The sequence below is a fragment of the Varanus komodoensis genome, unplaced genomic scaffold (genome assembly GCF_004798865.1).
Source record: "Varanus komodoensis strain SLA01 unplaced genomic scaffold, ASM479886v1 scaffold27, whole genome shotgun sequence".
NCBI lineage: Eukaryota > Metazoa > Chordata > Lepidosauria > Squamata > Varanidae > Varanus > Varanus komodoensis.
Genome location: NW_025335701.1, coordinates 10,903,604 through 10,927,954, shown reverse-complemented (window position 1 = coordinate 10,927,954; position 24,351 = coordinate 10,903,604). Strand labels below are relative to the sequence as shown.

The 24,351-nt window shown below is 52.0% G+C and overlaps 1 protein-coding gene across 2 annotated transcripts in view; it reads left to right on the top strand.

The window, feature by feature from the left end:
* The first annotated feature begins 6,853 nt into the window (after positions 1–6,853).
* PEPD (peptidase D) overlaps positions 6,854–24,351 on the top strand; it is a 125,332-nt gene continuing 107,834 nt past the window's right edge. Inside the window, exons 1-3 of one of the 2 annotated variants that reach the window (XM_044433985.1) lie at positions 6,854–6,899; positions 14,420–14,603; positions 18,121–18,248. In XM_044433985.1, coding sequence (XP_044289920.1) covers positions 6,883–6,899; positions 14,420–14,603; positions 18,121–18,248 — 329 coding nt within the window. In that variant the 5' untranslated portion in view covers positions 6,854–6,882. Of the gene's footprint in view, positions 6,900–7,276; positions 7,337–14,419; positions 14,604–18,120; positions 18,249–24,351 lie in introns of those variants that run through there. The other variant, XM_044433984.1, reaches the window with a different exon arrangement.

The following is a 24,351-nucleotide window of genomic DNA, read 5'->3' as shown; positions in this document are numbered from 1 at the left end:
GGGGGGAAGACATTCGTCTGGAAGCCCAGCTGCCTGCTTTCAGCTGCGCAAGGAGATACTTCTCCATGTTCAAGGTCACTCCATTCCATTTTCCAGACCAGTGATCTGGGGCTAGGAGTGCATTTGCGGCATAAATTGCTCCACAGCCAACTCGAGACCATCCCACCTGCTTGAGTGGCATCCTGGTTACGGAACACATGCACCAAGAGACATGGCTGCCCCACGCCACACTGCGCATCGGCTGGCGGCTCTCCCAGACGCATCTGGGCGACGGCAAAAGGCAGTGCTTCGCATCCCACGGGGGTGCGCATCCGCCTGCATTTTCCCTCGGGCTGTACTGTTCTCTTCCATACCAGTGAAATTCTGCAGAAAACTTCAGACTGGGGCTGCCACAGGGGGGACCCTGATTTTTCAGGGGGTGGGTTGTTCCCTGGTATTCTAGCCGATGCCATGCATGTCTGAAGTATAGGGCAGAGTCATGGGGCTGTGAGGACGCTCCAATATTAGGGGCTCCTCACTTCCCAAACAGGCTGCTGCATACAAGACGCGGGGTAGTGCCCCGTGATACAAAGGCAGTTGCGAATGGGATCTCCTATTTGGCTGCTCGGTTCATCTTATTTTATGGGGTATATTTTATTTATACCCCACTTGCTCCTGGAAGCTTCCATGCACCTTGCGACATTTATAAAATACAATAATGATACCCAGAAGCACCTGCTCAGCTCAAAACCCCTCTGCTCCAATGTGACACAGCTGCAAAAAGGGCAAATGCTGTTTTGGGACGCATTAGCAGAAGTATTGATTCCTAATCACGAGAAGTCGTAGTTCCTCTATACTCCTCACTAGTCAGACCCACCTGGAGTCCTGGGTCCAGTTCTGGGCACAGAGATTTAAGAGAGATGCAGAAAATTGGAAAGGGTCCAGAGGAGGGCAACAAATAGGATCCAGGGTTTGGAAACGCCGCCTTGTGGGGGAAGACTGAGAGAATTGGGCATGTTCAGCCTTGAGAAGAGAAGGCTGAGGGGGGACATGATACCCCTCCATAAGTCCCTCAGAGAAGGAGGTCAAGGTCTCTTCTTGCTGATGCCAGACATGGAATAATCAGCTCAAGTTGTGACAAGCCAGGTTCAGGCTGGACATCAGGAAAAGCTTCCTCATGGTCAGAGCAATGGGGAAGTGAAACCAGCTGCCTGGAGAGGTGGGGGGCTCTCCCACACTGGAGACATTCAGAAAGAAACTGGACGGCCATCTGAGTGGGATGGCATGAATTGGTGTCCTGCAACAGCAGGCGGTGGACCCGATGGCCTTCCTGGCCCTTCCAGCTCTACTGTTCTATGCTTCTGTGAGATGGCATCCCAAATTTCTCCCCGCAGGGCACTGGGTGATGGGTGGTCCTTTGCACGAGGAAACAGCTAGCTGAGAAATGGACAAGCACATCTCTTGTTTCAGTCCTGGGCTTCTCAACACCATCAGAATTTACTGTAAATCAGCAGCAGGGCTGTTGGGACCTTAATGAGACATTTTTATTATAGCTTTTGTTTTTGATGTCTCTCCAAATTTGCTTTACATTCATTTATTGGTTTACTATGTGTATATGCCACTTAGCAGAATAAAGTTGCAGTTGCTTCCATTCAAGGGCACGCGTGATGCAGTGCGAATAAGATTAAAAACAATGCAAGAGCTAAAAACATTGCAGGGAAGCAGGCTGAAAATCAGAGGCTGCCATACTCCACCAGAGGTCAGGAGAAACCCAGCTCAACGAAGTATGCACGAAAATAGCATCTGAAATATGGCACAGGTCCTGCTCGTGGGAAAGTGTTCTGGGGAAGGGGCCATCACCAAGAAGGCCTGCTTTTGTGGATTTTGCCTGGCGACCCCTGGTTGCGTATGAAACGAACCTCCTCCAAAGAGCTCAACGGGGCAGAGGGGAAGGAAGTCTTCTAGCTGGGGTCAGGGTTGCTCGGTGGCGAACTGGGGGCCAGTGCGGCTCCCACAAAGCCAGCTTCACGTCCACTCAGTGCATCTTTCCGGTGATGCAAGGATGAGTCTGCATGACCGAATGAGGGTGCATTGGCACACCCCGGCTGTGAAGTGGCCAGAGCACGGGGACCGTGGCCAGGGACCCGATCCACGAATGGGTATGGCTGTCATGCAAGCTCTGAGGCCACCAGGGCCTACAGAAACACGGCTGGATCCAGAAGAGCCCCCAGACTAACACGCCTCTTCCTTCAGGGGCAGTGGAACCCAGTCCCGATGCCCAGGCCAAGGGGCCGCCCGCCCACCCATCCTTTCAGGGTTCCACTTCAGCTCCATGAGCCTCCTTCCAGACACATATGCCCCCAGCGCTGCCCGGATAGTCGCAGTTTGGGGGATCTTATGGAGGACTGGAAGCGGTGTCATGAGAAGGCCCCAAAGAGCCTGATGGGGCTTCCATGCATCACCCCACACAATAACAACACAATTGGCCAGCCCAAGTCGGTCTCTATCTCAATGCCCTGTTTAAAAAAAAAAAAAAAAGCAGGGAACTCCACCCTCCACACTGTTTCAATCGGGCATCCTCAAACAGGGGGCCAGTTGGAAGGCGGTGGTGGCAGGGAGGCAGCAGCTTGCTCGCTCGGAGATCGGTAAGAAAAGTGCGGGGTGTCCTATACATGGGGGCGTCTCATAGATGGAAAAATACGGTAGTTACCTTTGCATTTCATTCTTGTTCAAGCTGTAGGTGAATACATGTCCATTCCCCCAAGCTTTTAGGTGAATTTAAATACATAAAGGCTGCAATCTTAGGCCCCTGTACTTTGAGGAAGCCCCAATAAAGTTCATGGGAGTTATTTTTTAGTAGATGTGTTTAAGATTCTGCTCTGTCAGTAGTTTAAATAGCTGTAATTTCTGCTTTCTGCTGCTTTGGTGTTTTCATTCTGAGCTAGAAAATACGTTCCTTTATGGATCTCTTTGGTAGTGTATATTTTACTTTAATTATTAGAAGCTGTCTTGTAGTCCAAAAATGAAGTGCAATTAAAAATAAAATCCAGAAAATAAATAAATTTGAGCACACCTCTGTTCAGATGGAGTCGTCATGAGACCAGAAGCCGTGCTGCTTTGACATCCCTCGTCCCACCCATACTGAGCTGTTTTGATGGTTTGCCTCCAGGGACGCTTTGTGATCTAAGGAAACTTGCTTAGGAAAAAAATGAATTTTCTGTTCCAGGAGAGTTTTGTTTAGTCACTGTGTCCTGTACCAGATGTTCGTAGCATCCTTCCTCCTCCTCTGCAGACTGCCTTCCCACATTATGCTTCGTCCCAAGGGACCAGAGGAGATGGATCCGGGCAGGCATAATTGCTTTGGACCAAGGCAGAGTGGCTGTTCTAGTCGGGGAAATATAAGATATGATTAGACTGTCTTATGGGCAGTTGGTAGCCACTTTGTTTCTCAATTGAAGACGGGAGGCAGCTGGGTGAAAATTTTCCATCAGATGAAAAGGGGATTAGGTGTTCAAGTTACGTTAATGAGAAGTTGTGTTCTCGTACGTGACAGCTGGAGCCGAGAAATGAGTCCTTGTGTTCAGCTAGGGCCATGCACACTCCCCGTTTCTGGCGAGGAACAGATGCGTTCGAGGTGCTTGCATCTCGCAACCATCAAGCCTCCATAGCAACCAAACTTTCCCTTCACAGACCTGTCCCAGGGGGCGGCAGTTGGGGGCATGGGGAGGCGGGTTGCATGGAGATGCTTTTCATTGCTTCTAATAGGACCAGCCCTCGTGGGAAGCTGTTGCGCTGTCGGGCCTGGCCTGCGGGAGAGCATATTGGTCCCCTTCATGCTCTCCCGGACAGGTGCCCCTCCCGGTGGACTTGGGTCAGGCCTCCCATCGCCCCCAGCCAGGGGAGGCTGAGGTCCAAAGGATCTGGGGAACGCCAGCTTAGGGAAGGCTGGCCTGAAAGGGCCTGGCCATCCTCTGGTCTTTCCTTCTGGCGGCCCCCCTCCACGATGTCCATTGATGGTCCAGCTGGTCATATGCCAGGTTCCCCATCCATTCCGACGTACACAGAGGGTCCTGGCTTGGCTCAGCTTTTGCACCTCCCCTCCCCTGGATGGGCACTGATAAAGGGAGGAGAAGAAATGTGAGGACGTCGCGGTTCTTTTGGGTGGCGCGTGCTGGCAGAACCTCACACTGAAAGGGGGGATCCACAATCTCTCCTCCTCCCCTCCTGCCTGACACAGAAAGCTCCATTCTGACTGCCTCTCGCAGGACGGGAGAAACTGGGCATTTTAGCCGGTGGGAAGGGTTATCTGTGAAGGGCTATCCAACTGCCTGGGAACAAATATCTGTACAAATGTTTGGAAGGTGGGAACGAGACAGCGTGGGATTCCTCCTGCGGCGGCTCCACTCCAGAAATGACATTAGCCAATGTGGCTCTTCAGCTCCCAAGGAGAAAATTAGGCAAGGACAATTTGGGGACACGATCTCCTCTTTCTTCTCCCCTCTCCATTTAGGACCAAAGTAGGCAGGGCCTGGGCCACAGGTAAATCTCACACTCAGGTAAATCTCTCACACTTTCCACCTGTTGGAAAGCACGGTCCCCGTTTCTTGATTCCTGGCTATGGGTGGCATTATATTTTTACTGATGGGTGAACGTCCCTTGCAGAGGGGTGCGTGTGGGTCACAAGTGCACCTAAACTTGACTGGGCGGGTTGACAGACCTCAGCAGCTGCCCCCGGAGGCAGTCCCCTCATCCCGCCTCACAGTCGGGCTGGCCCTGCAGACCATCAAAAGCGAGCTGGTTCGATAAAGGCCAGCCACCCCTTTTCCCGCATTGGCAGGCTGATGAAGACTCAATAGATGCTGTAAACTATGAGCTCTTGGCCACAGAAAAAGCCAGCTCAGCCTCTGCAAAAATTATGGGAAATCACTGAAGAAACTCTTGCTGCTTCAAGAATGAAGGGCATTATAATTCATATCAGATCGATTCCTAAAGTGAGCCAGTGTTCCTCAGAAATATTAGCATAGTCTCCACAATGGATAATACTTGCTATATAAAATTCTAAGTAACTTCGGAAAATCATTTATGAAACACTCTGATATAATGCTTTGTCCTGACCTATGCTGTAAGTTATAAACATAAAGAGTTTCAATAAGATGAAAAATAAGCATTCATAATAAATAATCAATATGGTAGGAATCCATCTTGGGGAAACTCAAATGCTGGGTGGAGTGGACACATTTTGATTTTGGAAACTGAGACAAAACTTGACTGGTGAGTAATCAGACTTTCTTTTCCTTGTCGTTCAGAACCATTTCGACAGCAAGAGCAGCGTGGGCATATTTCACGATCCCAAAGATCAATGCAACAGAATACATTTCGTGTGAAATTGCTTCGTGATTAAGGGCCAGAAGGCAAGTACTTTGGTATGATCCATCTGCCTGAAGATTTTCATCCTCATTTTGCATTAAAGACTTGGACTTGTGCAAACCCGACTGGTGACCTCTTGACCTGATCAGCGGAGTCCATGGCTGCACCCTTCAGCAATCAAAATTCTACATCTTTATAGCTCATTAATGTATATAAAGGCACAGAACTGTTCTTTGTTTAGGTATGTAAGCTGGGATAGCCTGTTCAGCGGAGCGCTTTTAAAAATATCGCCCTTATTGCTCTTGCATCCCACCTTTTGCTCTTGCAAGGTATGGGCTTCTCCTTGCCATGTAACCTACCCACTGTCTGCTTTGCTCAGCTAGGGAGGGATCTGGACAGATTCTTCAGCTGGAAGCAGTTGGGGAACACCTGAGACTACGGTGGAAGATCGTCTTACTTGGACACCCCCTTCCACCTACTGGGATGCCCCCCTTCTTGGTCAAATGCCATGAAGTCTTCAAAGGTGGAAGATGCTAGCAGGTGCTGGAGAAAGGTGGCATGCAGCACCAAAAGCACAGAAACTGGAAAGAAACGTCCTGGGGAAGCATGCTGGAGTTGCTATTTGCATGTGGGAAGAGCAACTGCTTCGTTTCTGGCTGATGCCACCGAATCTGAAAATAGTTTGCTTTCTGCTTCACCAGCAAGACATCCAAGGGGAAAGCAGTTCTGTGTATCTGGCAATGATTAAAACCACTTCCTCCTACGAGCTCAGCATCAAGAGCGCGTGTTGTCTCTTGGGTAGCTACTATTTGCCTGCATTTTTTTTAAGAAAAACATTTTTCTTAAAAAGGTCGCTTTTAAAAAACAGGCTTCATTACTCTTGCTTGTTTTCCAATGTGCTGACACAATGTTTTGTGAAGTGCTGCTTAGTTGTTTGCTGGTGCAGTCACAGTTGGACAGTGGGTACCTGGGGGGTGGGCGTGCCGTGCATCCAGACATGCCTGATGACCCCAGTAGGGATGCCCCTTGGATCTGGGCAACCCCCAAGCTTCCCGGAGAAGCATTTTTTGGCCAGCGCAGCTACCTTTGCTTTAGACTGTTCCCACATTCTCTTTATATCCCACTTGCGTCTTAAGGCGGCTTCTGCCGATTTCCTCCTGCTTTCGAACTTATCCCCACAACAACCCTGTGAGGTAGGCGGGACCGAGAGGCCGGGGCTGGCCCAGCGTCACTTAGACGGCCGGCCAGCATTCTGTGTCGTGCGCTGCTGCGCCGCCGCCGCCGCCCTGCAGTCGCTTTGGGAAGAGGCGTCTTTTCCTCCGGCCTTTTGACGGCCCCCCGGGCTGCGGCAGCCACGGCGGAGAGGCACCGCTCGCAGGATGGGGGCCAAGCCCCGCCCCGCCCAGGGGAGGCAGCCTCGCTCGGGGCGCGCGCGCCGTTGCCGGGCGACGAGGCCCCGCCCCGCCGCGCCCCGCCCCTTCAAAGCAGCTGACGCGGCCGCGGCGGTCACGTGAGCGAGCGAGCCAGCGAGGCAACATGGCTGCGTCCGCGGGGTAAGGAGGCGCGTGTTGCTCGGGGGCGGCTCTCCGCGGCCTCCCCTGTTCGTCTGCTCCTTAGTCGGTCTCCCATCCTCTTTCCGTTCAGGGAGCTTCTTTAGTTCTCCTCCCCCTCCCCTCAGCCGTAGCCTCGCAACAACAGCCCTGCGAGGGAGGCTGGGCCGAGGGTCTGCGGCACGCCTGGAGTCACCCCGTTGGTTCCTTGGCCGAGCGAAGACCAGAACCGGGTCCCCCGCGGCCCCGTCCTGCGCTCTCGGCCACCGCACCACGCTGCAGCGCCATTGCCAGCCTCCCCAATCCGCGGGGCCCCGTCGGACTTACCCCGTCTTCCTCTTCTGTGTTATCCTGCCAACCTCACAGGATTGTTTTGAGGATAATGCGAGGAGGAGCGCTATGCAACTTCCCCTGCGTGCAAGCTCGGGGAGGTCAGTGAGGTGAGAGGCCGAGGCTGGTCCAGGCTCTCCCAGGAAACTTAATGGCAGAGCAGAGGCTAGAGGTTGGTTCTCTCGTGGCCAGCACTCAGCGCCCTCCCTCTCAGGGATTTCTTGTCCAAGAGGAGCCACGGCTGAAGAGCAGAGGCCTTTGCCGGAAAAATCCCTCCCTGAGCATTGTGGCTGTTGCAGGTGTTGACCCTGCTGGGCTATGAGAAACGGGCAGAGTGTTCTTTCCCTGCGCCCTTTCCTTGGGGAGAGCGCTGAATTTTTCAAGTTGCAGCCTGCACAGGTGCCCCTTTGGTGTCAGTCCCCTTTTCCAAATGTGTGACTGGGATGCCTCTCCAAGCAAGCGCGTGTGGCCTGGCTGCATATCCGTGAGCAACAAAGACTCGGGGAACTAACTGCCTCCTTTCCTCCTGCCCCATAACTCTCTTCCCAGAGAGGTTGTCAACATGGCTGCATGAAATAGAGCGATTCTTTAGAATATAGATATAGCCAAGGCCAATTGGGTGGTAAATACAGTACTCTGATCAATGTGTTTGAGTTTTGCTTGCTGCCTTTGTGTCTTCTCCCAGTTTGATCGGTTTCCTAAGAAGTCCCCCTTCAGAAGCCCCTTTGGCCAAGTGACTGACTGACGGAGCAGAGCGCATGTGGTCCAGTGGCTGAGCTTTGGCTCTGGGCCACAGATTGAGTCTGATCGCTGAAATTTTGGAGATCTGTTGCTTGCCTGTAAAAGCTGCAGTAGTCGAAATGTGGAGCCCTGCCAGAGGTTTTGGAGTATGATTCCCAGCTCTCCTGGCCAAACTACGCTGGCTGGGGCTGATGGAAGTCCTAGTCCAAAACAACTGCAAAGCTTGAAGTTGGGGAGGAAGTTTTCTAAGTTTCCGGGTGGGGTTATGGTCACAAGAGTGTGCCGGTTTTGCAAATGCCATGCGCTGCATGCGCGGTCATATTGTCATTACTGTGGAGATCAGGGCGTGTGCCTCCTAAAAGCTGAGCGAGCACCTGTGTTCGTTTCAGTGGGCATCCTTCAGGTTTGACACACTTTCCCAGTCCTTTAGAGATACTGAAAATTGGGTGGGAGGGAAATTGCTTCTTTTCTGTAGTGCTCACGCATGCAGACACACTTGTACACATGTGCCTGCCCTGCGTGTGTGCTGCACCCCCCCCCCAACACTCCGGAACTGCCTATCCAGATGGTGAATGTGCTTGAGTGCATTTTGAGTCATGGGCCTGCACAGTAAGTCCAGCTGAAATAGCAAGAATGGGAGCCTCCTTTCCTTATGCTCCCTTGCTACAAAAGCTGAAGGATGAGGGTTGATACGACTTTCCATCTGCCAGGCATTGTGATATGTACAGTGTGTGTGCGTGCGGCACAGCTGCAGAACACAGTGAGGGATAGTCTTGCTGACGTACCCTTTGCCACGTTGGCACACCTGTTGCCCTTCGTGCTGTGTGCACCCTGGAACGGACAGATCGTGTTTATCAGCAAGGTCCCTCCTGTCCCATCTGCTGGAGCAGTCCTCCGCAGCCTGGTGCTCTCCAAGCACTTGGGACTTGAGCCGGAAGGGCCGTAGCTCAGGCGTGGGAGGCAGAAGGACCTGGGGTTGTTCCCAAGCACCTCCAGGCCACGCAGGGTAAAGTGTGCCTGGGGCACTGCGGTGCAGCTGCCAGTCAGAGCCAGCAGTACTGAGCTAGATGGGCCTAGGGTCCAACTCAGTAGGAGGCAGCTCCTGTGTTCCCGCCAGCCCCAGCCAGCATGGCCAGAAACACTGGGAGATGCGCTCCAGCACATCTGGAGGATGCCAGGCGGGGGGAGGTTCTGCACTTTGGATGAGATGCAGCCCCTCTCAGCTCTGCTGTTGGTGCCGCTCCCTTCTGCCTTGTGGGGGGAGAGGCATTTGCCCCTAGCCGGGTTCCCCTCCTGCAGGGAATGGGAGTGGGTGCTGGAGGAGCAGGAAGCTGCAAGCCATGGCTCCTCACCTGCCCTCCTCCAGGTTGCATGTGGCTAAGAGGGCCCTGGGCCCTTCGAGCAGGGAAACGGCACGGCCCTGCTGTGAGCAGGCTGCCCACCGCCCTTTCCCAGGCACGCCGAGGCTTTTGCAAGCTGAGCTCAGTATGCCTAGGAGGAGCAAATCGGGAGGGGCGGGAGATGGGGCAAAATTCATAGGGACCCGACGTTTGAGCCCCCTTAGAATCACGTGGAAAGAGGCACCTCAGCTGCTGAACCTGCTCAGGAAAAGGGTTCCAAAGTGGTGGGCATGCTAGTCTGTTGCAGGAAAACAAACCAACACAAACCAACTCTGCACAAGAACATCTGTGCACCTGGATAGCGGGTGGAACAGGAATTGCGAACACTCCAATGTGGGAAGTGCAAATAGCCAGGCGTGGACAGGTGGGGCTGCTTTGCCTCACGGCTCCCAGCGCCGGTTATGCGCCGGGTGGCCCTCTGATTTCCGTGGCAGCGTGTGGTTTCCTGTGTCGCCCCGACCTGGTGAGGCGTGCGGTGGAGGGTGGCCTTGGAACCCTATCAAAGCCACGCCAGCCAGGTAGTGAAGGAAGCCGGGTGGTTCGCAGCCCGCATGGGGGTGGGCAGCCCACACATGGCTGCTTTTTCCCAGCGTGAGCCCAGCCTGTGTGAATTGCCTCATCAGTTTCCCAAGCGGTGGCCGCAAGACTTGGTTTCTTGTTAACCATAACACAAAACCGTAGCTGAGTGCGAAGTGCTCTGTGTGATCCTGCAGTGACCATTTTGTGAGTGGCCTCGTAAATAAAGTTATTACCATCTGTACTTGGCGCATTTAATTTCCCCTTGACCTCACAATTACCAGGCAGCCCCACAGCCGTCCATGGGCGCCCAGTGTCTGCACTTACTCTGTTTTTAATCTTCCTCATAGTGTATGTTGGCTGGACAGACAACAAACACAAGTGGGCATTTTGTGCCCCTCCAGTTGTTTCAGCTTACAGTCACCCTTGGTTGTACTGAGCAGGGCTGATGGGACTTGCAGAAATGGATAATGGGGCTGGTCTACAAGTTGCCGACCCCTGAACTAAAAGAATAAAATGCAATCTAAAAGAAAACGGCTAAAAGAGTCGACTAGAAAAGGAGACGGTAGTAAAATTTATGGTGTTTTTTTCATTGTGTTTTTATTTCCTGTTTTTATGGATTTCTGTGAGCCACCTAGAGAGCTTTAGCTGTGGGGCAATCTAGAAATGAAATAATAAAAAATACAGAACAAAAGCCATCCAGGACTAGGTGTCTAGGAAAATAAAGGGCTTTGCTGGTGCAGTGTAGGCATCTGGTGAGGTTCACTGGAGGGGATGCTGTGATGGAGGAGACCCTCTTTTGGGGCAAAATGCGCACAACGGAAGCTGCTGTACTTCCGGCCATCCTAAGAAGGCGAGGCTCGCTGGAGGAGACACTTCTGCGAGGGAGAGCTGAGCTGACGGCAGTGGAAGGAAAGGACCAAAACTGAGTTGGAAGGACTCCGTCAAGGAAGCCTTGAACTTAGAAGAGCTGAGCGAGAGAGCATTTTGGGGGGCTTTCTAAGTTGGAGATGAGTTGGGGGCATGTGATGGCAATGTAGCAATCTGCTGCAAGGGCCTTTTGAATGCAGAATTGAATGCATGGATGAGAGGAAGGGCAGCGTGGGCCTGCACTGGGAAGTATCAGGGTGCTGAGCAGCAAGAGAAAAAGCTCCCTTCTCCAAGCTCCAAGGACCAAGCGAGTCCGTTAGGGTGGGCCTGCCGGGTGATGGACTGATCACACCTTGTCTGGGTGAAGGTAGAGTGCAGAATGGCACCAGGAAAGTCCTCCAGCTGAGCCTGGCACTCACAGTCCCGTTTCTACCCCAAATACCTTTCCAAAGGAAGGGGTGGGCATTAAGAATCCTGCCAAAATCTGCCCCATGTGTGTTGTGCCTCCTTGGGCGGCTGGGGGTGACCGCCGTGGCCCATTCATCATCCGTTTGGTCAGAATGGTGTTGCGGAGGCAGGGATCTTGTTCTGTTGTTGGGTGAAGGATTAGCTGAAGCGAAGGGCTCAGCTTGTGATGAAGGAGCCTTGGTTTTGACCTTGCCAAACTTGGATTCTTGATGTACAGCCCTGACGGCGACGGTGCTTATTTTGCAGTGTGTCTACAAGGCAAGGTGATGGAGAAGTGCATTGCGGTCATGCTGCGGGGTCTACAAAGCCTTCTGCAAAGGGTCTGAGAATGCTCTCCACCCCATCCCTGCAGGGCCTGATAGATCTCAGAATGCGAGGCGTGGAGGAAAAAGCCGCTGCTTTTTATCTGGGCCTTTTGCATGAGCACATGAAATATCCCCCCCCCCCCGATTCCTTCATAGTTGTAGTGGGACAGAAAGATGCCGTTGCTCTGGCATCACCAAGCCTTTTTTAAAATACCAAGTATTCTTCTTACTGATGCGGCGTTTTCTGCGCCGAGCAAGATATTTTGCGGAATTCCCACTTGTCCATGTGGAGCATTGCTGTAGCAGCATTGTCATCATCATTAAACTGATGTGGCACTTCCTGCAGTAAAAAGCAGTCTCCAAGCAACTTACGTACACAAACAGGGCATCCATAATTAATCTGGAGAAATTAAAATAATCTGCCCAGAGAACATTAGTCACGAGATGGATTAAAAATGTAAGGAATAGATCATGGCGGATCCGGGGAAGTGATAACAGTGCGATCATGCACATAAGAACGCCCCTCCGCAGTGAACCAAAAGCAGGCCTGCTGCTTCATGGGAAAGTGGAGTTTTAATGCGAAGCGTCTCTTTGACGACCGTGGAAATGGTGGGAAGGGCAAAGCAGCGGTTGGCAACGCCCGTCCGTGGCCTTCACCCCACTCGCCCTGGCTTTTTCGGTGGCCGAATCAGTTTGCGCCCGATTTTGAAGTGCGAGTCGACGCAGAAAGGTTGCCACTGGCAAACTTGGTGGCTGAACAGCAGGGCTTGGGGTGCGGTCTCCGGTGGGTTCTGGGGGGCATTGCCCTCTGAACCCTGCAGAAGTTGCCCACCCAGGCAGGAGCAAGGGGGACGCGCCCTCTCTGCTCCCATGTGGGCCAGAAGGCAGAGGGGGTGGCTCTGTACCCCGGTTTGCCTCTGGGTGCCACTCACCCGGCTGCCTTCAGTAGCTCCCGCATTGTTCTGGGACTGGAACCCCTTGGGCTGAGCGGGGCCTTTAATCCTAGGAAGAAGCGGACCTGGAACTGGTTTGAAGCAGCGTTGTGGCCAGATTCGTTCCAAGTGCGCTTGAGGAGGTCACCAAATCGGACTTGAAGCGCTCAGGGCCCTTATCTGCCGTCCCCTTGCTCAGTCACGTGCTGGAAATGCACGGGGTTTCTGCCTAGTCCTGAGAAAGGGGTGAGGGCCGGAGGGGAGCGGCAGGAGGCCCGTGAGCCGCCTTTCTCCCCAGCCACCACCAGCCCGCGCTGTCCTGTCCGGCTTGCCGCTCAGCTTCTGTTGGGAGCCTCCTTGTGCACCTCGACTGCCAGCATTTGAGCAGGAGCGCTCTGGCCGCGGCACTGAGCGAGCCCTCCCGCCCTTATTGGATCCAGCCATTTCCCGGGGCATAAGCCAGTCTCATCATTGCATTGAGTTGCATCTCGCCTATTCCTAGTAATTGGTGCACGGGGGGTAGGTCGCCTGGGCGGACAAATGCTGGGCTTGCTTTTTGTTGTCTGAAGATCCACCAGCCAGGTGCAGATTTCCGGCACTGCCCAGGGTTTGCATCTTGCAACTGTCTAGGCGCTTTACTTTTATTCTAGAGTAGGCCCAGAGGGCTTGGTCCAGATCTTACAAGCAGCCCTTGCACACAGGGCCGGGGTGAGGGGTCCTGTTCCAGCCTGGGGACTCTGAATGTATCCTGGAATTGAAATTTAGGAAGAGATGGAGCTGCTACATGCAGAATTGAAGTAGCTCCTGGCTGGGCTACTAGAATTAAAGAATCTTGAGCCAGTGATTTATTCTGCGGCTCAGAAATGAATGGTGCTTACAGTCTTTCCATGTGGAAGATGCACCAGGACCTTTGTTCATAATTTGAGACAGGAGAGCCATCTTTCTTTCTGTTGCTCTGTAGGCAAACAGATAGGAATTTTTGCTGATCTATCCCTAACTATCCAGATGAAGCAGTAAACTTAGATCTGTGTTCTTCCTCCCCTGGACAGAGGAGCCCCCCCCCCCCAAGTTGTGGCTGCTGGGGAACGGGTCCTGGGGCCGTTCACCTTGTGCTTAAAGTGAGTGGGCAGAGCTGTTCCTGGGGCCCTCCAGTTCTTGCCAAGTGCAGATAAGCAGTTGGCCAGGTTTTCAGAAGGTGTGTTGGCATATCGATGAAGTTTGACCTTTTGGCTTTGCAGAACTGTCTCCAGGCATTACAGATTAATAGTGCCTTTATGCTACATTTGCTGCTGCATGCAGTGTGCATCTCTAACTTCTGTGGCTGGTGTCGCACCGAAGTTTGGTCTTTGCTGCTATAAAGCAAAGGTTACCTTTACGAGTTGCAATTTTCCAAGATAGCCGTATAATAATTAATACAGGAGGGAACATTCTGCACTTGGTGTGCTCGGGTTAATGTGAGCTGAAATCTTTCTTAGCAACAACTGAGCACGGTCATTGTTTGTCTCCGAAGCCATGGCAATTTCCTTTCTGGAATGGCTTGTTTTGTACATAACACGCTAGACTTGCCGAGAAAACCCGCCTCGGGAAGCCATCTTTCCTCCTTTATTGTTCACTGCATGGGGATCTTTTTTTAGATGCTGAGTTGAAAGTTTATTATGGAAATAAATAAGCATAGGATTTCTAAAAGATGTTAAGCAAATATAGATCATTGCCTCTTTTAAATTGCATTACATTGCTAGCCCGCTTCCTCTTGCGAGGAACCCTGGGGGCTTATCAGGTTTTTCTCCTCTGTTTTATCCACACCACAACAACCCTGCGAGGTGGGTTATATGCTGAGAGTCCGTGAGGGGGAGCTTCATAGCTGGGGGGGGGGGCTAGAATTCAGGTCTAGTGTGACACTCTAACCACTATGCGGCACTGTCTTTTGCACATCAATGCCAATTTCTCCTCCTCCTTCCTAGGCCCTATTTTTGGTTGGGGAAAGAAACTTTGAGAGTCGCAGCGGAACTTTTTGCTTTGAATAGAACACGCCTGTGTGATCGGCTGAGAGCAAACAAAGATGTGCCGGAGAAGTCCATTGTCCTCCTGCAGGGTGGAGAGCAGACCAACAGATACTGCACCGATACGGGCATTATCTTTCGCCAGGTGAGCTGGGGCATGAGCAAACCTCTCTCCTTTTATCTCTCTCCTTTTATTGCACTTTCTTTCCATATCTCTTAAGAGCCTAACAGCGTAGATTATGTGTTCCGTTGTCGCCCTTTTTATTGGTGGCCGGCTGCTTTCCACAAGCCCCGTGAATTGCAAAACACTTACTTGGACCGAGAGCACATCCACGTTTCATAATGACTATAGAAGTTGCAGTGCACCGATTTCTGAGGGCCGTCAAAATGGCTATTGCAACATTATCAGATCATAAAATCAGCCCACAGACCTGCTGAATATGCATTTTTGCTCTGTGTCTTCAGAAGCAGCTTGTGCAAAGCAGCTCGAGCCAAATGTTATATTTGGTCTATGTCAGAGGATCTTTTCTAAAGCAGCCAGCAACGCTTTTTCCCCAGAGGGCTCCAGTATGACTCGTTTGCTGTACAGGTAGCCATTCATAAGTTGGACTTAAAACTGCTGAACTCCATACATAGAGGCAGATTTGGGCAAACAGAGGAAAAAGGTAGTTAGATTCAGCGTGCCACAGAGCAAAAAAGAGTTCCTCAAGACGATTAATGATAACATCTTAATTAACATGTAACATCCAGTCTGTTGCATTAAAAGCATGACAGCACGGATCAGTTCAGCCCACCGCCTTCAGCGCAGCTTATGTGCCGGAGGCATTCCTGGAAAAAGACTCATGGAGAAGCAGCTGAGCGAGGCCAATTTGGTCTCCCTCGGCAGGGAATTCACAGCCTGGGAGTGGCCCCGGGAAGGCCCTGTCTGGAGTCTCTGCAAGCAGTGGTTCTGTAAGAAGGGCCCCTCCTGAAAATCGGCACATCTGCTCTTTCAGTTTTAGTTTCCCTGAAGCTGAAGGTCTCCCGGCATTGTGCATAAAAGAAGCAAAACAATAAAACCAACTATAACAACATTCAGTGATGAAACTCATTAAAAGACATCCATTTCAAGGCCGCAACACAAACTCCTAATTTAAAAGAGATAAATAACTGAGCCGTTTAGAACAGATGATGACAGCCACATGAGGCATTGCACCCATAAAATATGTTTTAAAGGCCTGAGAAAATTGTGGAAGAAGCACTCCAAAAGTGCTTTGGGAAGTCAAGAAAGTAGGTGCAAGATTTGGGGGTCGCTGAGAAACATTGCTTAGCAGCCAGGTGTGTTCTTATAGGAGAAAGTGAGCAGTGGCCAGGGAGAAGGGCTCGCCTGCTGCAGAGTTACAGGTCTCCGCTGCTCCCTGTTTTATCCTCAAAGCAACAACCTTGTGAGGGAGGTTCAGCTGAGTGTGAGCGGCTGGCCCAGCGGGTTTCATGGCGGCACGGAAAATAGAGCCCGGATCTTCGGAGTCTCGTTCTAGCGCTCCAGCCCTCTCACTGCGGCAGCTGCGGCACCGCCGTGATGGAAGTCCTGCTAGAAAGAAGCGGGCTTCACCATCCTCCGAGCGCTGGCCAAGACAGTTCCTCTTCTCCCAGGATGTCGGACCCTTCGCGCACGGGTGGTGCTATTGCATGGGTTCCTTTGTCGCCAAGGGCTTTTACAGTTTTGCATTTGTCTGTCTTTCTGGCACATCTTGTTGGTTGCATACAGCGCCGTGGGGCACACCCACGAAGAGCAGCGTATAAACTTCAGAGCGGGCTGGTGCTGGAGGTCAGACTAGATGGCCCGGGAGGCCCCTTCTGACTCGCTCTGTTTCTGTGTTTCTTGAGCAACCAGAATCTGCGTGCCCTGAAATAAGCTTCCTGATAAAGTGCTGGAATGCGCAGAATTCTTTGTGTGCTTCATCTCATTAACTAAAAAGCAAACCCTTCCATGATGGCAAAAATTCCCGTTTCCAAGGTGGGAATTGAGGCTGGGGGGGTGAGGCCCAAGCTTGCAAATTTCCAGACATTTTACTTTTTAAACTGTTTATTCTGTTCTCTTAAGCTCTCAGTGATTTAAATTATCTTTCGCCTGAACTTAACAAGATGGAATCCATCAAGGGAGCCACAGCCTCGAACTCACAAGGGCTGGGCTGTTGAGGGCACTCCTTTGCAGTCATCAGAAGTCGGAGTTGATTTGACATTCCTTTCCAGCAGCACCACTGAAAAGCAGAGTCACCATCTTAAGTTAAAATACGTGCTGCTGCTGTTTTTTGATAGATAGCTAGGCAGGCCCCTGTGTGTTTTGCTTCCGGCCCTGCTGTTGTTGCAATGTGACCCCCAGGGCTTCAAAGCTGAATTCAGCTTTTAAGTGGGAGGTGGTTTGACACCCCTGATGTAAGAGAGCAAACAGGCATTAAACACAGGGTCATACCCAGCGCCACTGCGAATCCTGTGGCTGGCACATTTTGTTTGTTTGTTTATTAGATTTATATCCTGTTTTTTCTTCCAATGAACTCAAAGTGGCTTAGACTCTCCTCCTCCATCTTATCCTCACAACAGCCCTGCAAGGTGGGCTGGGCAGAGAGTCTGCATCTGGCCCCAAGTCAGCCAGCTGGCTCCATGGCTGAGTGAGACTTGGACTCCTCTTCACCACTGCGCTGCACTGGCTCTCAGTTCTGCTCAGGCCCCTGGGCGGATCTGGGCCGCGAGTCCCTGTTCGCTGGTAGAAGTGCCAAAAGAATTGGTGCCACGTCCTCAAGCTGGGAGGTTTGCCGGCTCCGCTCGGGCACTGTGTGAGGGGTAGATAAGCAGCTCGGGCACCTGGTAACGAGCCGCCTCACTCCTTGGGGCAGGGGAGGAAGAGCTTGCTTTAATTGCTGCCATCCCTCATTTTATTTATTTATTTATTTATTTATTTATTTATTAAAACATTTTTATGCCGCCCCATTCGCCGAAGCCTCGGGGCGGCTTACAACATAGATAAAACAATCAGTTAAAATATCCATATAAAATAATCTTAATTAAAACACACATTATAAAATAAGCCGCCCTGGCCAGATAAAATTCAATTGTATTTAGCATTTAAAATGTTGCTTAAATAAAAAGGTCTTAGCCTGGCGCCGAAACATAAATAACGACGGCGCCAGGCGGACCTCTCTGGGGAGCGCATTCCATAACTTAGGCGCCACCGCTGAGAAAGCCCTCCTCCGAGTGCCCACCCTCCTAATTTCTCTCACGGAGGGCTCCCGGAGAAGGGCCTCTCCCGCCGATCTCAGGGGGCGACTGGGCAAATATGGATGTAAGCGCTCCTTCAGGTAACCAGGACCCAAGCTATGACCAAGTTCCATTGAAATAAATAGTCCACTTCCATATAAATCTCTACTACCAGAGTGCTGAGTGTCATAATTACTGGCAGTTCCCTACTTGCCAAGCGTATCTGTTTACTTTCATCGCCTGTTTAAAGCTACACGAAGACGTTCTCAAAGGTGTTTTGTGTCCATTTGAAATCATTAAACCTGGTTTAGGTTGCCAGATGCACCACTATTTTTTGACAGAGCCTGAAATCTTTCCAAATACGTCTCTTTAAAAACATTGAGCAAAGAATCAGAATCATGAAGTGTCCTTGAATTCATCACTTTTAGGAATCTTACTTCCACTGGACTTTCGGGGTGACCGAGGCGGACTGCTATGGAGCCGTGGAGGTGGACAGTGGGCACGCCATTCTCTTCATTCCGAGACTCCCTGAAAGCTACGCCACTTGGATGGGGAAGTAAGCATCTTCCTGATACTCCTGAAACCTGCCTTGAGCATTACTATTGCGCAACGCTGAGGTTAGAATCATAAAATTATGGAACAGTGGAGTTGGACGGGGCCTATAAGGGAGTCCACACTCCACGGGACTCTCAGGGAGTCCAGCCAACTTCAGCCATCCTTCTCAGATGGCGTTCCAGCTGCCTCTTGAATGCCTCCGGAGTGGAGAGCCCGCCACCTCCCTGGGTCACAGGCCCCATCGCTGCACGGCTCTCCCACTGCAGGATGGCTCTCTCCAAGGACCTGAAGGGCTGCCACAAAGGGGAAGGCCAGGATCTCCCTTCAGTCATCCCAGAGTGCAGGACATGAAACAGCGGGCTCAAGTTTCAGGAAGCCAGGTTCCAGCTAGATTGCGGGAAAAGTTTTCCGACTGTTGGGGCAGGATGGCAGTGGAGCTGATGAGCTAGGTAAGTTGTCAGCTCTCCCACACCGGAAGCATTCAAGATGCAGCTGAACTGGGGGGGAGGATTGAACTGGGAGTCTTGTACGAAGCAGGGGGCAGGAGCTGATGGCCCCTTCCAACTCTCCTATTTTCTATGAGTTTTCTTAAGTATTGACATTTGAAAGGTAAAGGTTTCCCCTTGACGTTAAGTCCAGTCATGCCTGACTCTCGGGGGCGGTGCTCATCTCCGTTTCCTGGCCAAGGAGCAGCATTTGTCTGCACACAGTCTCCGTGGTTGTGTGGCCGCATGACTGAACACCGAGGTGCACGGAACGCTGCTACCTGCCCCCCGAAGTGGCACCTTTTTATCTACTTGCATTTGCATGCTTTCGAACTGCAAGGTTGGCAGGAGCTGGGACGGAGCAACGGGAACTCGCCCCGTTGTGCAGATTCGAACCGGTGACCTTTCGATCTACCAGCCCAGCAGCACAGCAGTTTAAATGAAGCCTAATTATCTTTATTAACTGCATGTCTTGACCCATCCTATGACATTTGAAGTATCTACTCTCTAGCACTCTCGAAGTTGCTTCTGTGAAGAAGTACCTTCAGTTCAAAATGTCTTGGGGATTTTCCAGGAGCAACTTATCTGTGGTGTCTTTGGAGTCTTTATTTTTTCCTGCAGTGACTGTTCCCTGCAGGAAATGGGCGTTAAACCTTTTTCGGCGTGAGGGTCAGGCTTAGCTCTGGAGAAACGCTGCAGTGGGGTGGAAATGCTGAGCTGGGTGGGAAGGGAATTCCCAGCCGAAGTTCTGTGCTCCTTCTGTAAAGACCCAGGTGAAAGGAGGGTCTTTTCAGTGCTGCAAGAGTTGGTGGCCGCTGTTCTTTGCAGCAACAGCAAAACTGCAGTGGTTTGCCTGGGAGATCTTGAGGTTTTGCGTTCTCTCCCAGCAGCCCTGATTTCTCAGCTTCCTGCTGTCTGCCATTCTTGGCAGGCACCCCCCCCCCCCGCACTCCCCCCGCTCCACGTTCCTTTTGCATTTGCTTCCATAGTGGAATTATTGCCAGCAATTTGGGAGCTTTGAACCCGCATTGCTTGTCATTCATTCTCTCTGAATCATAATTATATTTATGCTATGTGTAACAACTTGTAAATTTTCAGCCTCTGCACCGTTTCATAATTTGGAATTGTTTCTAATTTAATATTTTTGTCTCTTTCTTGGATTGGGCGGCTTCTAATTGAAGCGATCACTCTTCTTTAAGTGCTAATTCTGGACTGAGAATGTGGTAGCAGTCGTTCCCACATGGCACAGAGTGCTAGAGAGACCATATGGCAGGTTTCTATCTCTTTGTGGGGGGGTTATTGTCTAGGTCTTGGAGCGAGTCGCTTCTGTGGAAAGGAAGATACACACCTGTGTAGCGAGCAAGGCATCATTTCTCTCAGACTCACATTTGTGCCTCATAACCTCCTCCAAACTGGACGGTTGCCGAAATTCTTTCTGGCGGAAGCTGAAATGATTCTTTTCCAGGTGGTGCTTCCTGTGAACAGTGGCCACCTCGTGTCAGCGGTTCTTCCAATTTGTGACCTGCCCAAAAATTGTCCCGTATTTATTTCCTGTCCAATTGTGACAGGGGATGGGAAGTCTGCCGACCACCCTCCCTGTAGCATCTGGCAGGGTGGGAAAAAAGGGAGCAGGAAAGCACCACATTCACATTTCAGCCTATAAATATAAATATAATATAATATAAATAATATTATAAATTATTATATTATAAATATAATATAAATATAAATTTCAGCCTACCTGTTTCCACGTCCAGATGTTACGTGTGTTCCCCAGCCCGGCGCCAGGGCATCTTCTGCACTTCCAGATGTTTTGGCTTCTGCCCCCATCACTCCTAGCCAGCATCTGGAGGGTTCCAGTTGCCTGCAGCTACTCCTTGCAGGTCTCTGTGAGGGCACGGAAATGCCGGATGCAGGAAGATGTGCACGTTTTAACTGTTAGGCCACCGCATGGAGGGCAAGGCCGGGTGCTCAGCTCCGCGCAGGCACTGCAAGGCCTGGCCAGTTTGAGGGGTGGGGACCCTTTGCTGCTGGTTGGCGCATGTGTGGGCCTTTCACGGACCTGCAGAGCCTGGGGCCTGCCCGCCTAGCCTGGTAGAACAGGTCTGGCTCTCTCCCCGACGGCTCAGCAGTGGAATCGCCCCCCGCCCGTGACCACTCCCCTGGTGTCCTCCGGACGCGCGGGGCCACAGCCCTTCGCATCCCCAAGCCAGCGGGTTGCCCTCGCCTCGTGCTGGGTCTCCCAGCCAGGGTGGGACCCGGCGCGTCACTGAGAGGCCATCGGCTTTGCCCTGTACCGACTCCAGCAAGGCCTGACCTGGGACCCTCTGCTTGAGCAGTCCTTGTTCCCGTCTCCTGGAGTTGGTGTGAATGGTGCAGACCAGGCGGTGGGGTCAGTGGGAGCAGCAGGGGCAATATCTCAACCTTCCCCTTTGCACGCAGGATCTTGTGTGCCGCAGGGGTGCGTGTGCATCAGCAGAGACCTCGGGAGCGTTTTGCAGACTCCCCTCCTTTTGAGAGCCCTCCTCCAGCTTGGGCCGTGGACTGACAGCGCCAGTCTCTGCCTGGGCATTGAGAGCGGCACGTTCGGCTGCCCTTGCAAACAGCTCAGGCCATTGAACCAGTGGGTGGAATGCTATGCCGTGCTCTTAATGTTGTTCACAGTTCCAACAAAATGAGGAAATACCAGCAGAAAACATAACCAAAAAAACATGTGCCTTTACAGTGGTTACTCATAACACCATGAATTTAGGGGGGGGGGCGGAGTGAGAGAAATAGACCAGCAGAGCCGACGCTGCTGTTTCCATTACCTGCATCAACTAAACAGCCTCCAGAAGAGATCAATGGCCATTGGTTGCCTCTGACACCTCCCCAGGGCAATGAACTCATTCCAGGTAGGGGGTGTTTTATCTTCTAGGGTTGAATTATGAGTCTCCTTGCGGGTGTTGAAGTCTCAGCTCTCCATTTGTTAATCCTTCCATCCCAGGAGTAGAACTTAGAAGCACAGGGCTATTAGCAATTAACAGACTTTTTTTGCAAACCAAATCTGGGCGGGCCGTCGTGTCTGGCGGGAAAGAGGCCACCGCAGGGCACTCTCACTTCAGCTACCGCAATGACTCTTTTCTGCATTTTATTCCCAGCATCCAGCAGAACTAGCCAGCTTCCTTGGTGTCTGCTAGACACAAAGCATTCTACTGAATATTAAATTCGGTGCTAAATCTGCAGAAATAGATCCAATCCCCTGTTCCGTCCCTCTCTGCTCTGCTTGGTGCCCCCTGCACTGTATTCCAGAAGACCTTCCTCAACAGCCTTGCAGGCCTCAGCTTCCTGTGAAGGGCCAGTTAATTTCCCCAACGGGGCAGGCACTTGCTAGGTGGTCAACTGCACCAGAGCCAGCTTGCTGGAAACGGCAAGGATTAATCCTCGGACCCTATTAGCTGCTGGTGGGGTTGTGGTCATTATTTCCGTCTCGGTATGGCCCGGTAGCCAAGCTGTTGGGGCTGTTGACAGCAGTCCGTGAGCACGGGCTTCATGCTGCCGAACAGGGTGTAATTCCCGCCATCGATACATAGTAGAGAGCCTTCCTCTGTTTTCACATCAGGCTCCCCCCATCAAGTTGCAGGGGGAGCCATGGCGGTCCCTTGAGGTGTTGAGTCCGAAACAGGCGACAGATAATTCCAGAGCTACCTGTGCGGGAACACGTAAAGGGGGAAAAAATATCCCAGCCTTTGGAACCAGCTAACAGATGAGGGTGTGTCTGCTCCCCAGGGGAGCTTGTAGGGTCGTTGAAGGCTTGCTGCGCACCGGCCCCAGAGCAGTGGTAGGTCTGCCCGTGCCTGCTGAAAGGTTTGCTAGACCCTTACAGGATGGGGCTTAGCCTCCAGTGTTGTGCCCTTTGAAGCTGAGGCAGCATCCAGAGCACATCCTGGTCCTGGTCCTTGGATGAGTTGCAGTTAGTTCAGCTCGAAAACATTGACAAGGTGCTTGGACACGTTCCCCGGACCTGCAAGATCCCGAAAATTTGAGAGAGTCTTCCCCTTCAACACACATCTCTTCTGCAGTTAGCCTCTTCATGCCGCATGCTGAACGGGGCATCTCAGCAATATGCCATTGAATACCATAATCAGGATGGATAGAAAGAAGTTGAAGGGTTATAGAAATGCTAACGATTGTTGTTCTTACTCGGCTCCCCTTCCCCTTCCCCCAGAAATCTGTCTCCTTGAGCTGTTTGCAGGCTGAGCTTCCCTTTGACTGTGTATTTTAAAACTCTTGCAACCTTGGTGGAAGTTCTGTCGTGGCTCGATTCAGAGAGTGCGGCTGCTTTGGGTTTTTACCATTGCGTGCATTATGCCGATTTCTCCTTTGGAGCAAAGCCCCAGTGCACGCGACCGGTAAACGAGCTGGGCGTGTAGGAAAGGCAGCTGAGATTCTTGGACGCCACCGAGGTTTTTCAAGTTGCGTTTGGGGACACCAATGGGCAATAATGGCAAAGAAGCTCACCCCCCGTTGTTGGCTGGCTGGCTGGCTGGCTGCCTTGCTGTTTGCTCAGGTTAGCAAATTTAAAAAGTACAGGCGTTTTTAAAAGCCCCGAGCAAGCAAGAGCGCTGAACTGGAGGGCGCAGGAGGGCAAATGGCGGAACAGCTCTGCTTCTCGCATGGTGCTGCTGCGCTCCGTGAGGGGGCGTTCGAAGGAGGGCCACAGCACCGTCCCCGGCGAACTCGTCGCGCAGCCTCCCGGGGCGTCGCGGCTGCTGTGCGGGTGGCGCTGGGCCTTGCCCCGGGCCACGCCGCGTGATGTCAGAATTCACAAGCTGCACTTTGCAGCCGGCCAGCAAACCAGGTTTCGGAAGCCATGATTTGGAGTGGGCTTTCACACTGTCCGCTTCTGGCGTCTGCCGTGGTGTCAAGATGGGGGTGCCTGTAGGAGGCTGCCTAGTGGGAGGAGCAAGAGTGGGGGTCCGGCAGAGGGGCTTCGAACGGGGGCAGGCCAGTTCTATGTTGGGCAGCTCGAACTGCGGGTGGGTGGCTGAACAGGGACTCGGACCCGCCGTGGCAGTGGTAGCCACCGTGCTGGGGGCGGGGGGACACATGAGGGCTGGATCCCGTTTTGGAGATGGGGGGGGCAAAGGGGAAGGCCAGAAAGATTAGCCTGTTGCGGTTCAGGGCAGCTGCTGCCAGTAGTCAATCTGCAGGGGATTCATTTGGTGCTTTTGGAACAGTGGAGTGGGTAGAAAGCCCATGTTTGAGTGGGTGGTGGACATCCTGGGTGGTCCAAGGCTGGGGGGGGGCACATCCCCACATGACACTGCACCGGCTCAGGGGGGCATTGCTGCAGGAGTACCCCCCGTGCATGTTGTCTCTTGCTTGTTCTGGTACGTTGTGTTCTTAGGCACTTTAAAGGGTTCCTGCAAGTTGTTTAACACCCTCTCAACTGACGCTTATATGTGTAATTTTTTAATGCATTGGAAGCAATAAAAACTCCCAGCTTGCTGTCGAGTTTTATGCAAAGTGAGCTGTTTATTCAAATATTGTTCCGTGGCCAGCAGGGGTGTTAAATTTTTCTTTCTCCTGCTGTACTCTCTGCTGCTTTGGAAAGCCAGTTATCTGTATTAAAACAGA